This window comes from Stigmatopora nigra, chromosome 5 (assembly GCF_051989575.1).
Source record: "Stigmatopora nigra isolate UIUO_SnigA chromosome 5, RoL_Snig_1.1, whole genome shotgun sequence".
Taxonomy (NCBI): domain Eukaryota; kingdom Metazoa; phylum Chordata; class Actinopteri; order Syngnathiformes; family Syngnathidae; genus Stigmatopora; species Stigmatopora nigra.
In genome coordinates, this window is record NC_135512.1 from 13,008,418 (window position 1) to 13,021,687 (window position 13,270).

The 13,270-nt window shown below is 37.1% G+C and overlaps 1 protein-coding gene across 4 annotated transcripts in view; it reads right to left on the reverse strand.

The window, feature by feature from the left end:
* Window positions 1-2,243: 2,243 nt before the first annotated feature.
* ddah1 (dimethylarginine dimethylaminohydrolase 1) overlaps window positions 2,244-13,270 on the reverse strand; it is a 49,748-nt gene continuing 38,721 nt past the window's right edge. For all 4 annotated transcript variants that reach the window (XM_077716712.1, XM_077716711.1, XM_077716710.1 and 1 more), the window contains 3 exons: window positions 10,620-10,739; window positions 6,881-7,024; window positions 2,244-2,938 (listed from right to left, as the gene is read on the reverse strand). In XM_077716712.1, the coding sequence (XP_077572838.1) occupies window positions 2,822-2,938; window positions 6,881-7,024; window positions 10,620-10,739 (381 nt within the window). In that variant the 3' untranslated portion in view covers window positions 2,244-2,821. The remainder of the gene's footprint in view (window positions 2,939-6,880; window positions 7,025-10,619; window positions 10,740-13,270) is intronic.

Here is a 13,270-nt window from a genome sequence, read left to right on the forward strand (position 1 = left end):
CTTTTTGTTAAGTTAAATAAAATACAACTTTCTTTAGATATCTGGGTAAATTATTACCTTGTTTTACACGACATTGTTATTTGATCATCTGCATGTGGAAATGTGGATTTCATTCGTCCATTCGTTTATTCGTCTATTCATTCATTCATCTTCCATTCTGCTCGTCCTTGAAATAGTTACGGGGGTTGATGAAGCCTAACCCAGTTGACTTTGGGCAAAAGGCAGACTACACTCTAGACTGGTCGCTAGCCAGTCGTAGGGAAAACAGAGAGACAAACGACCAGTCACACTCTCAATCATACCGCCACTAATGGGAATCGTGCATGGGCCTGCCCGCCCTGAAGTCAGGTAAGTGAATCATTACAACACGAGGTGAGTATTATTTTCTTATTTACGTTTAGATTAAATATAGATCAGGACTGCCTGGGCGATGACTGGCGAATGAGTGGTTAGTGTGTCAGCCTCATAGTTCTGGAGTCCTGGGTTCAAATCCAGATTGGTCCTCCTGTGTGGAGTTTGCATGTTCCACCCGATCCTGCATGGCTTTTCTCCGGGTACCAAAAATAAGGATTCAGGGAAGGCTGTTTGAACACTCTAAATTGCCCATAGATATGAGTGTGGGCACGTATGGTTGTCCGTCTCGTTGTGCCATGTGATTGGCTGGCTACCGATTCAGGGTATTGGCCCCCGCCTCCGGCCCGAAGTCAGCTGCGATAGGCTCCAGCACCCCATGCGACCCTTGTGAGAATAAACGCTTCAGAAAATGAGGGAATACATATATATCATACATTACAAATGCAGATGATGCCTCGTCAAATCGGATGCATATCTATTGCATCAATTATTTATTTAAAAATATTTATTATATATATATTATATTTATGAATTATGCATAAGGTAACACTCATAGTTTTGAGGCTGTTACATTGTTGAGTTCAAATTAAAAACATAAACTGCCACATTATTTTTTGGCCGCTGGATGATGATCAATCAAACCAAACAAATCTCGCATTTAAAGTACTGTAGCAGTGATTTGATAGCCAAGAAAACCCAACTTAGTTGAATTTTAGGTGTTACTTTATTATGTAAATAACATGAAATACTCCAAGTAATTTAATTACTAAAATTGTTACCATCACCAACTTCATCTAATCCCAAAACACGAAATACTCCAAGTAATTTGATTACTAAAATTGTTACCATCACCAACTTCATCTAATCCCAAAACAACTGAGTTTTAACGTAGTCACCACAGATCTTGACAAATTAGTAAAGCATATTCGCACACGGACATACAAATTAAGTTAATTTAAAAGAATTAAAACAGCCACAAAAACAAACAAACAAATAGTTGCCACACTGTCAAAATGTGTGCACGTGTGGTGGGGAATGGGGAAAAATATTAGCTAAAAATCATTTCAATCAGTAGGGAAAAGATTGCTGAGGATGTATAGAATATATATCTACTATGTATGTATATATATTTTTAAAAAATCTTAGTAAACAATTTGAAATTATTTTTGGCAGTAATGATGCGCTCCTCTAGCATCATGTCAGCTATTGTGCAATTCCTTACAATTGTTACACTTTTAGCAGAGTTTGCCTGATTGCACAATGGAAAAACAATGAAGTTGACACAAACTTGTCTATGACTCAACAGCAAAAGAGAGGAAGTCGGAGCAGATTTCTGAGTTGGTGTTTACTGACCGCGCAAGCCTTTCCTCTGAACAGAACAAACCAAATTCTTTCCATGCTTCATCACTGCCTGCCTGCCCATACGCAAGCATCACCTTCTGATGTCATTTCCTCAGTTCTCACTCACATTAGCGCTGAGAAGCCACATAGTCTAAACAGTGTCCTACTTTTAAAAACAGTATGTCGAATACACATTTAAACACATACAGCACAGCTTTTTCAAATTTGTTAAAAGTAACATATTTCAGTCTTCATTATTAACTGGATTCTAACTGGAGATCTATTAGAAGAACACCAACAATGACCCTTAAAGAGTGTTAGTCCAGTCTTCACTTCAACAACTGATCAAAAATACAGCCATCAGGACACTGAACTTGCATAAGCACGACACACAATCCCTTCTGTGCAAAAACTTTGGGGTGTGCAATAACAATGTGCCATATCTTAGATTGTGCAATATTAATATCTTCAATTGTGCAATTTTAATATCTTAGATTGTGCAATATTAATATCTTAGATTGTGCAATATTAATATCTTCAATTATCTTAAATTGGGGAATATTAATATCTTAGATTGTGCAATACTAATATCTTAGGTTGGGCAATAATAATATCTTAGGTTGGGCAATATTAATATCTTAGATTATGCATTATTGCCAGGATGTGACTTTTTATATTTTTATAATACTTATTTATGTTTTTTTTTTTTTTTTTTTTTTTACTGGGAAAACGCAGTTTGTGGAGTAGCACCACCAATTTTGTTATACACATCTGTGTATGATGACAATAAAGGCTTTTGATTTGATTTGATTTACAGTAAAAGTTTAATTTTGTACTTCTTTCTGTCTGATTAATTTAGGCATTTTCCAAAAATGCTAGGACAAACAACCAATGGTTTAGGACATGGGTGGCAAAACCAGTCCTCAAGGGCCCCCGTGGGTGCCGATTTTTGTTCAAACCAATCAGAAAATCTCAAACAAAACGTGACACAAATTATGAAAATGTTCTATATCTGCCCCAAATACTATGGTTAGCCCCTTGATAAAAGTCCTAAATCTATTAATATAGGGCCCTATAATGTTAAGCCAAGGCTTGGAATCTATAAATATTTTGAAATATAGATTCTTCAGTTTTCAGCCTTCTTGCTGATGAGCACCGAGCAACATGTAAGGGCTCCGTCCACTTTGACTTTCTCACTGTTGGACACAGGAATCAGCATGTAGTCTTTCAATTTGTCAAACACCTATGAAAACAAAGAAAGACTAATGCATTATTTGATGTTGTCTTTATAAGGTTGCACACATTTAGTAGCTAATGTAAGTTAAATGAACAAATATTGAGATGCGAACAAATGGATGGATGTATTTAAATGAGTATTGGGGGTTTTGGTCTGCAGCAAGCCAGCTCGACGAGCGGATGGTTAGCGTATAGGCCGCACAGTTCTGAGATCAAGGGTTTAATTCCAATACCTTTTGGTGTGGAGTTTGCATGTTCTCTCTGGGCTTACGTGACTTTTCTCTGGGTACTCTAGTTTACTCCCACATCCCCAAATCATGTCTGCAACTATAGTACTGCATTGCACTTTACTGGGTTGCATTCACAATATTTGGCCTTTCTCATGGAGTTAAATCCCATCTCATTTTCTGAACCGCTTTATCCACATTAGGGTCGTGGGGGGTGCTGGAGCCAATCCCAGCTGTCTCCGTGCCAGAGGTAAGGGATACCCTGAATCGGTGGCCAGACGATCGCAGGGCACAAGGAGACAGACAACCATGCACACAGACACCCATACCTAGGCGCAATTTAGAGTTTCCAATCAGCTTACCATGCATGTTTCTGGGATGTGGAAGGAAAGCGGAGTACCCAGAGGAAACCCATGCAGCCCCGGGGGGAACATGCCAACTCGCTAAACACTAACCACTCACTCCAACGGGCCAGACACAGGGTTAAATTACTTCTTACTAATGTTAACCTTTCACGAATCCTCACAGTTAACATGTACAATATTGCTTTTGTTTTGTTTTTTTTCTCATTATATTGGCAACATCTTTATTGTATTCTACTATAACTCAGAATGTTAGTCAGGCTAGATGTCATGATATCCATATTCTGCAAGAAACTATTGTTAGCAAGCCACCCTAGTCCTTCCCAATTGGGGAATATGCTTGAAAAAAGGCCCAGTCTGTGTAGTTTCTACTTCAAATCAAAGTCTGGTCTTAATTATCTGAGAACTATTAAACAAGTATGCTGTGTTCCAATCAAACTGTCATGTCTGAATGGCAAAAAGTGTACCCCCTTATTCAAAAAATATGTCAATTCCATCAAAATAAAAAAGCTACTGAGGCAACTATGTCTTAAGTCACTGTTAATTCCTAGATGACTGCCAGCTCTAGTGTAATAATCACAGGAATTGGTTTGTGGAAACACAAATAAAAAGATGAATACAAAAAAATTGCTCAGTACTCACAACACAATTCAGGCCAAATTGCAGATTTATTGTGTCCTACTTGGTGAACCAATGTAAAATAATCATAAAAAAGAAAAAAAAAGTAATGTTGGGGGGAAAAACACCACTGAAAAATATTAGCTTTATGCGCGCTGTCAGACTGGGTCCAACAAAGCATGTGGGCTAAGAAAATTGGCCTTTGGAGAGCTAATAATTCTGAGTTGCATGTCTGTTTTGCAATACACTTAAGGTGTCAAATTGCATGCGTAAAACTCAAGATTGAGCCTGATGTTTTGACTTATCTAGCGAGGTGAGTCGAAAGGGCATCTACTACATTCGCTTGGATAGCAAGAATGTTAATAACAAAATCGTTAAATGAGCAAAGTGTAGACCTGAGAAGGCCCTGGGCATTGAATCCCAAATGTTATGTGGCAGCTCTTTCCCATCAGGCTGGTTTTGTTACAGTAGGATACTTATATTTCAACTTTCAACATCAACATTTCAAATACATTGTAGCCAAACTTTCAAGAAATCAATATCCAAAACAGTTTATCCCTAAACTTGGTTGTTGTTTCCAAACAAATACTTTAGTAGAACCTTCCTCTTAAACTGAAGTACCGTATTTTCACGACTATAAGGCGCACTGCATTATAAGGCGCACCCTCAATGAATGACATTTTCCATATATAAGGCGCACTGTATTATAAGACGCACTGTATTATAAGGCGCACTTTATTATAAGGCGCACTGTCTATTTTGGAGAAAATTTAAGACTTTTAAGTGCGCCTTATAGTCGTGAAAATACGGAAATTGCTATTGACTTCCAGGTATGAAGCACTCACTACACAGTCACCTCTAGAGCCAACCATTGTTGATGTTTTGGATTTTTATGTATAAAATCTTGCAGTGGGGGAAGAGCTATATGATGGAAGATTTTGTAAACTAAGATGGCATCTGCATATTTAAAAGTATCGTTTCAGTTCAGGCGTTTGTGTTTTTATAATATCTGACAGTGGTGGTTTTTTGTTTTTGTTTTTTTCCATATATAAGGTGCACTGGATTATAATGGGGCACTGTGTATTTTGGAGAAAGTTTAAGACTTTTAAGTGCGCCTTATAGTCGTGAAAATACGGTAGCTTTGAACTAGACTGAACACTACATTTCACTGTGGCTTTTGTTTGCTGTTTTTCTTAATCTTAAAGGCATACATGCTAAAGATGTATACCACTGTTGACAAGTGTGCTTCCTCTCCCACCCCTTCAACTCTGCCTTTATACTCATGACCCCTTGCCTTTATTAACATGCAGCTTTTGCAACTTTATGAGAAATCTGGAACGATATTTTGTAAAGTCATAGGCTTCCAGAAGAAATATGCATGCACTGGAATTTTATAGAATTTGATTGAAGCAATTTTAGCTCAACATCATGAAAATATATTCAGTAGCATAAAAACCCCTGGTATTTTATTGTTATGTGTATCCACCACTATTAATATTTTTCCACTTTTTCTTCACTATGCATCCAAGCCAATTTCTTGTGGGTCTGAACGATTTAAAACTGGATCGTGGTAGAAAAATTCATTTCGTGTATTGCCAAATGTTCTGTCAAGGCTCTACCAAAGCTGAAGGAATGCAACAGAAAAATAGATTTTATGGTCAAGATGAATACTGCCAGTTTATCTTCTGGGAGAAAATCTGACTCTTTGCCACAGGTCTCAATCCAAATACGCACATTTTTCGGAATTCTTCCTTCTAAAAATAGCTGGCAGCTTTGGGATTTTAACCACTGCACACATTTTGAGGTTGAAGTTATCTGCAAGTAGGCTGCAGGGAAAATTTCATGAGATTCATCTTTGAGAATGTTTAGGTCCACACACAGTTGAATAAGAAAACACAATAACAAAACAGCCATAAAGTTTTGTACAAAGCTATATGGCTGAAACTGAAAATTATTTCACATATGATTAATTATGGAAGTTGGAGTTAATCTCACAAACCCATAATTGGCCGAGATCAACCAAGCCTCAAATAAACTACAATTTTCAGACTATAACTGTTACTTTTTTGGCTCTATTTGAACCCTTGAAACGTAAATACACTTTCTGTGTAATGTATTTTATTTTGATATTGGTATGATATAATTAATCCATCTTCCAACCCCTCAGTGGTCTCCCATTGGCTACAAGGAAGCAACATTTCCATGACGCCAGAACCAAGGTTAGCGCACTGTGTGAATATGTATGTTTACTCAACTGCCACTCCCAATTCAAAATTTCTGTGCCATTCTTATTCATTTCAATTGCTTAATAAATAATTGCCTTATATTTTTCTCTTTTTGCGTACATTCTTGAATTTCCATAAATATTTCATATATAATTAGTATACTTTCATATTTTTTTAAGGGTTCATGGGGTGGTATTACAGATAATGGAACAAATTATGCAAATTCAAATGCAAAATCCAATTTATGAAACCTCTTCCGGAATTAATTGATTTTGTAAATAGAGGTAAAACTGTACTTACCCTTTTCAGACATAAAGGCCACACCTGACTCTCATCGGCAAGTGACCATGTCACAACAAGAGATCTTTATGATACACAAATATGCTACACATATTAACATTAACGTAAAGGCAAATGGTATTCTAGTGATAACTCAAATCCCTAAACAGGATGGTTTAAATCCTAAAAGAGTTAACACTTTCTTAAAACCTTCTTACGTTAGTGAGAAAAATATTACCTTCACACTTTCTGGATACTCCTCTTTTGTGCTATGCAGGAGGACATGTCCTTTGTTGGGCAAATTCATGTAGATACAGTTGGCAGCCAAGTCATCAGGCACTGTCAGTTTGTCATAATGATGATCACTCATTTGTTGCATAATCTACAAACACGGGACATTGAAATGACCAAAGAGAAATTAGGGCCTACAAGATGAGAATCCACATGAGTTACCGGAATAGACAGACACATTAAGAAAAAATAAAAGCGACAACAATAAGCCACATTGCTCTGCAAAACCACTTTCAGGCCTGTGGGAAAAGAGGAAGGGTATTAATGTAGAACACAGGAGCGGACCTTTTCCAGCATAAGTCATATGTATTTAAAAAGTGGGGTGCCAAGACTGGGATGCCTACCATATTGCCAAGAGGGGGTGAGGTTGGTAAGGATGTTAAGGACAAAGCAAGTCTCTTAATATTTAAAAGCAGAACAAAGGGTGGGTGTGTTACATGAGATAAAGATACCTTAATTAAAAAGAAATAAACAGTTTTTAAGATTTTATCTAACTAGTATTCTGATGTTCTAAAAAATGAATGATTAAAGTTTGGTTTTGCACACGTGTGGGTAAAAGGCTTCTTTTACAAATGCAAAGGATTGAGTTTTTTAATGTAATATCTATAGTTGAATTGGTATATATAAGCAGAGGAGATTGAGATACTGTTAAAGATTGAAGCAAAAATGGATATAATTGGAGTTTAAGGATAAACATAGCAGTTTTGGTAAAGATAAATGTGCAGGAAATGAAAATAAGTTTATGCAATATCCTGCCTGAGTTGCGCTGGAAACTTAAGAATGTGTTTGTGTGTATGTGTGGATGTGTTTGAGCAGACAGATCCCCAGGTCACTAGGGGGTTAGGGGTGGTTACGCGTGCTAAATGAAAACAATCTTCATGTGCGTGACCGGAAAAAACTGCCTTTTACACACAGAGGGATTAGGAGTGGCAGATGGGAGGTGAAATGTTGACGTCACCAAAAGTCAGCGTTCAGATTGCATCACACGCTTTGACATCTACTTTTTGATGTAAAAAAGAAAGAAAAAAGATACATAACGGTACAGATTTGGTCAGCGGGAAAAAAAATCAGCCAATACTACACATGTTAGGCTAATCTGAGAAAATATATTTCTCTCTGTGGACCGTGCAATAACTTTTTTATTCAACAGAATATAGATTGCCTTGATTGCATTATACCAAACATTCCGCATGTAAAAAAAAAAAGGTATACAATAAGCTTCATAAAATTGCAATTTTATTCCTCATTTGTATACACTGGCCTCATTTTCAATATTTTGTTCAATTATATCACTTTTGGGAAATTTGGCGAGCTATTCTACGTACATGAACGTATTAAACTGCCACGTTATTGCCGCACGGGTAGAGAAGAAGCGGAGTGACTTTTTGGCCAATCAGAATGCTGAAGACAATGCACGATGTAAATCCGTGAAGTAGTGAAACTGTGAAAAGTAAAACCGCGTTATAGCGAGGGAGCACTGTGTTAGGCAGAAATCACCTGCGAGCATTAATGGGTCATTATAGTACTTTTAAGAATGTAATCCTAATCCTGGCACCAACAGTTACATTGTGTATTTATAACACTATATGTCTAGTGACACCTAGTATAATGTGTATGTCAGTAATGCAAAGAATGAAACTGCTAGACGATCTTGTTTTAATGAGAGAGAGTAAAATTTGGGAACCACTTTTGTCTATAGCTGATACTTTCTACTATTGCAGCAGGGAATCTCAATTAAAGTAGTTTCATGTAACTACGACATACCGAATATGTTTTTTTATGTATTATATTTGTCTTGCTCTATCAGGAAATCTTTAGTATCAACAACTCATGAGGTCATATCAAATTTGGTTTCAAGGCACAACAACTCAGTTTAAGACCTTCACTGCTGCACTGTGTTTAATAGACATAAATATATTCCGGGGAACCGCAAACAGTATAAAGTGGTGACCTCATAAATGTGATTGGGCTGAGTATGAAGTGGCTGGTGTTAAGGTTAAGTGAGAGGGTATGCGACTTCGTAAGGTATTTAGGGGGAATGACATCATGGGAGAAGCTTGGTGCTGAAAGGGACTGACTGATGATGAAATCCATCTGGTCAATGAGCGTTCTCATTCTTGGCAAACCTAACCGTACAAGTTTATACAAATATTTACATGAGTTTGGAATTTTGCTGTAAAACAACAGCAATTGAGGTCATGCACTTAACCTTACAGATCATTTAGAGTTCATGAGGAAAAATATGAGAAAAAGAATTAACAAGACACCTAGGTTAAAACATATTGCTTACTTCGATTTCAAAAGAAAAAGACAGCTTCATTACCAAATCTATGAAAAGAAGATTCAAATTCATTCAACCCAACGTTTGACTGGGTCAAAAAAAAAGATTGTTGCTAACAAGCTGGGCACTTTGAAATAATAAAAAAAGCTAACTATATGTTTACAAATATATATACGCATACATATATATATATATATATATATATATATATATATATATATATATATATATATATATATATATATATATATATATATATATATATATATATATATATATATATATATATATATATATATATATATATATATATATATATATATATATATATATATATATATATATATATAAAGAGAGAAATATATAACGTTTAACATGTAGTGTTTCATCTTAAACCACTATTACACACTAAGCTTATTAAAGATTATATACTTTTTTGATTAACACATAAAGGCCTTATATCATAGCCATTATCATCGTACAGGCAGTTGGAAAGCAAAGTGTTCGTTGAGGGTTCCCTAGGTGTACAAAGTTTAAGTTTAAGTTAAAGTTTACATTCAGCAGATTTTCGATTACGCAAACCCTTATCCAGTAGGGGGAGAGCTCACACAAGGAGGCAAAAGTGATGGAAACATGATCAAGGTGAAATTGATCATCACAAACTTGTGGAGGCAAAATCCCTACATTTTCATTTTCTGTGTGTGTAAGGTATGATACACCACATTCTATGAAGTTGTAATTACCTTAAGGACAGAAGCCATTTTAACATTAAATTCATAAAAAACTTTGTAACACGTAACAAATGTCTCAGAAGGAATAGAATGAATAAAATAGGAGGTGAAAAGTAACAGATTCTGCTCATCTACAATTGATCAAACTATGTAAACCACTAAACTACCATGCTCGGAATTAGTCAAGACATATCAGTTATCCCCCCCCCCCCCCCCCCCCTGCAGTTTGTCATCCATCGGAAGAGGAAACAAGATAACACAGTTTTTGTTAGCACAAAAAATTGCCCTTCCTTTGACTTCATCTGTGTTATTGTTTGTCATTTCTGAATTGGAGTGTTTTTTCGGTTCTATCCTCAAGCTGTTTATGTGAATACTTGTTCAGGGATCAGCAGTAATGAGGATGTAAAAAGCAGTAAGCATGCATTTAGGATTGCATAGCATAAGCATACTGCGAATGGCCAGTCTGTCAGGTAGAAAAGAAGCACATACAAACAAGGTAGAGTCGAGTGGCTATCAAGGAATTAAAAAGAAGAAAACATCTGCTGTGCCAGTTGAAGAATAATACATTGCCAAGACAATGATTCAACTATTCCCATAATGACATTTGGCAAAATCATTACTTTAAAATGACGTTATTTCCATAAACACATTACGCACACACACAAATTCCATACTTTGAGGGCTTTCTGAGCAGGTTCACTGGAGCCGATGACAATGAGGCCCGGTCCCCCCATGCTGCAGAAGCTCTTCAGGTGCAGCCCTTGTGAAACAGGCACAGTAGATACAGCATAATCCTGTAAGACAACATTAAAAGAATCATTGGCGATCGTAAAATGAATCTTCTTTAAAATCCTCCATTTACATAGCTAAAAATATAATTTTATAGATAGAATAGAGGGCAGCCCGGCGGATGAGTGGTTAGCGTGTCGGCCTCACAATAGGAGAACTGGGTTCAAATCCAGGTCGGTCCAACTATGTGGAGGTTGCATGTTCTCTCTGGGCCTGTGTGGGTTTTCTCCAGCTACTCTGATTTTCTCCAGCTACTCTGATTTTCTCCAGGTACTCCGATTTTCTCCAGGTACTCCGATTTTTTCCAGGTACTCTGGTTTTCTCCAGGTACTCTGGTTTTCTCCAGGTACTCCGGTTTCCTCCCGCATTCCATGCATGGTAGGTTTGGACACTCTAAATTGCCCCTAAGTATGAGCGTCAATGGTTGTTTGTCTCCTTGGCTCCTGTGATTGGCTGGCCACCATTTCAGGGTGTCTGGGCTGAAGTTGAAGTCAGCTGGGATAGGCTCCAGCATCCCCTGCGACCCGAATGAGTATAAAGCAGTTCAGAAAATGAGATGAGATGAGAGATATAGCATAGAATGTATGGAACTGTCTTTGGTAGTCACAATACCTCCTCCATTAGGGAGTATCTGTAATTTTCTTAATAAAAAGACCCACAAAATGCTTTTTTACCCATGAAAGATTTGCAAGGGTTACTCAGTCATTGATGTATTTTCTATTTTCCATTTACTTCTGTTTCGTGGTTTTGATGATTTAAAACCAAAACACACTTTTTTCCTATTGTTGGTTGGTCACTCTCGCTCAAAAAGTACACCCAAGCAGATCCAACATGTGTTCAGTGGGATTAAGATCAGGACATGAAAATGTCTGATGTCGTGTCTGATAATCTCTATTCTTTAGGGGCTGACGTTGTGCCCTTGGAGGATAGAGTTTGGTGGTCTTAAATTGCTGAAATAAAGTCATCTTGTTATATAATATATAATAAGTATATAAGAAGCACTCCAAGTATCTTCAAAACTTTAAAATTCGAAATGACTTGATTTATCCATCGAGGGGTCGCCCCAGCGAAACAGACCTCCTGACACAACCCACACAAACTTAATCATACCTGGGCAACCACAATGGTAGCGGGCCATTGAGACCAATGTGCAACCAATCATTTACATTTTTTTCATTCATTTATTCGACTTTGAGCACAAGGCGGGAACACCCTGAATTGGTGGCCAGCCATTCGCAGGGCACAATGAGACGGACAACCTTCATGCTCACACTCTTACCTAATTTATAGTGTTCAAACAGCCTACCATGCATCTTTTTGGAAATTTTGGAAGAAACTGGAGTACCTGGAGAAAATCCACGCAAACCCAGGGACAACATGCAAAGTCCACAAAGGAGGACTGACCTGGGCTCAAACCAGGAACCCACAATTGTGAGACTGACACGCTAACCACTCAACTACCGGGCCGCCACCTTTTAAATTTCTACAGGATATAGATCTTCAGCAACTCAGTGACCTAAGTAGTTAGTGCATTGGCCTCACAGCTCTTGGGTTCAAATATGATGAAAACAGATCAATTAGGAGATCACACCCCCTCTTGTGAACATATTCAAAGATCATGTGCTATGTATGGGGGGGAAAACTCAATATATAAAAATGTTTTCAAGATTTTCACTAGCCTGGTTACATAAGAATGATTTAAAACATTTATTACATATGTGCAGAGCTGTCACATCGGTCTGCTAACTCTCTCTTTCTGTAGATTATAGTGATTTATAAGACAAAAGGAATGGATCACTCCTCAGTTGATCAATAGAGCCTTTGAAAAGGCTCACAGCTTGTACCTGTCAGATATGCTGTGAAAACGAACCCCTTAATGTTAGTACCGCTGCATTTATAGGGATAAATTAATGTTATGCCTAGATTAATAAATTGCTTTAATATATGTGAAGTTTCAAACTATACAACAATATATACAGTGAAACAAAGAAGCACAAAAGCGGTGGTTAGTGTAGTAGCAAAGATAAATGAGAACAGAAACAGTCTTGCGGAGAATTTATATTCGGAATAGACTTACATGTATGGAATCAGCACTATTAGTAATACTGCAATAAAATATTCCAGTGCAAAAAGACTACACCTGAGTGGTAGTCAGTAAAGAGGGAGAAGTGGTGATGCATTGTTGGCAAGAGGACATTAGGGATGTAGGAATGAATAACTAAATGCTGCCATCTCATTTAATATTAAAAAAAAAAAACGTTTTAGTTGAGAGACATGGAAAAATGATCAGACTAAATTGACTTCTTTCATTTCTTTATTTTAATTCCTGGTAGTATTAATATGTGAAAAAATAATAATTCATCATCTTTCATACCGCCCAACCTCAAAAGGATTGCTGAAGCCCAACCTATAGGTCTTAGACCTTCACATTACTAAGTTTTGACAAGCATTGGTAGTTCAGAGGTAGAAATCTTGCTTGCCATGTGAGAGGCCCGGGTCCAATTCCCAGCCAATGCTGTATGTATATCTGTTTCCA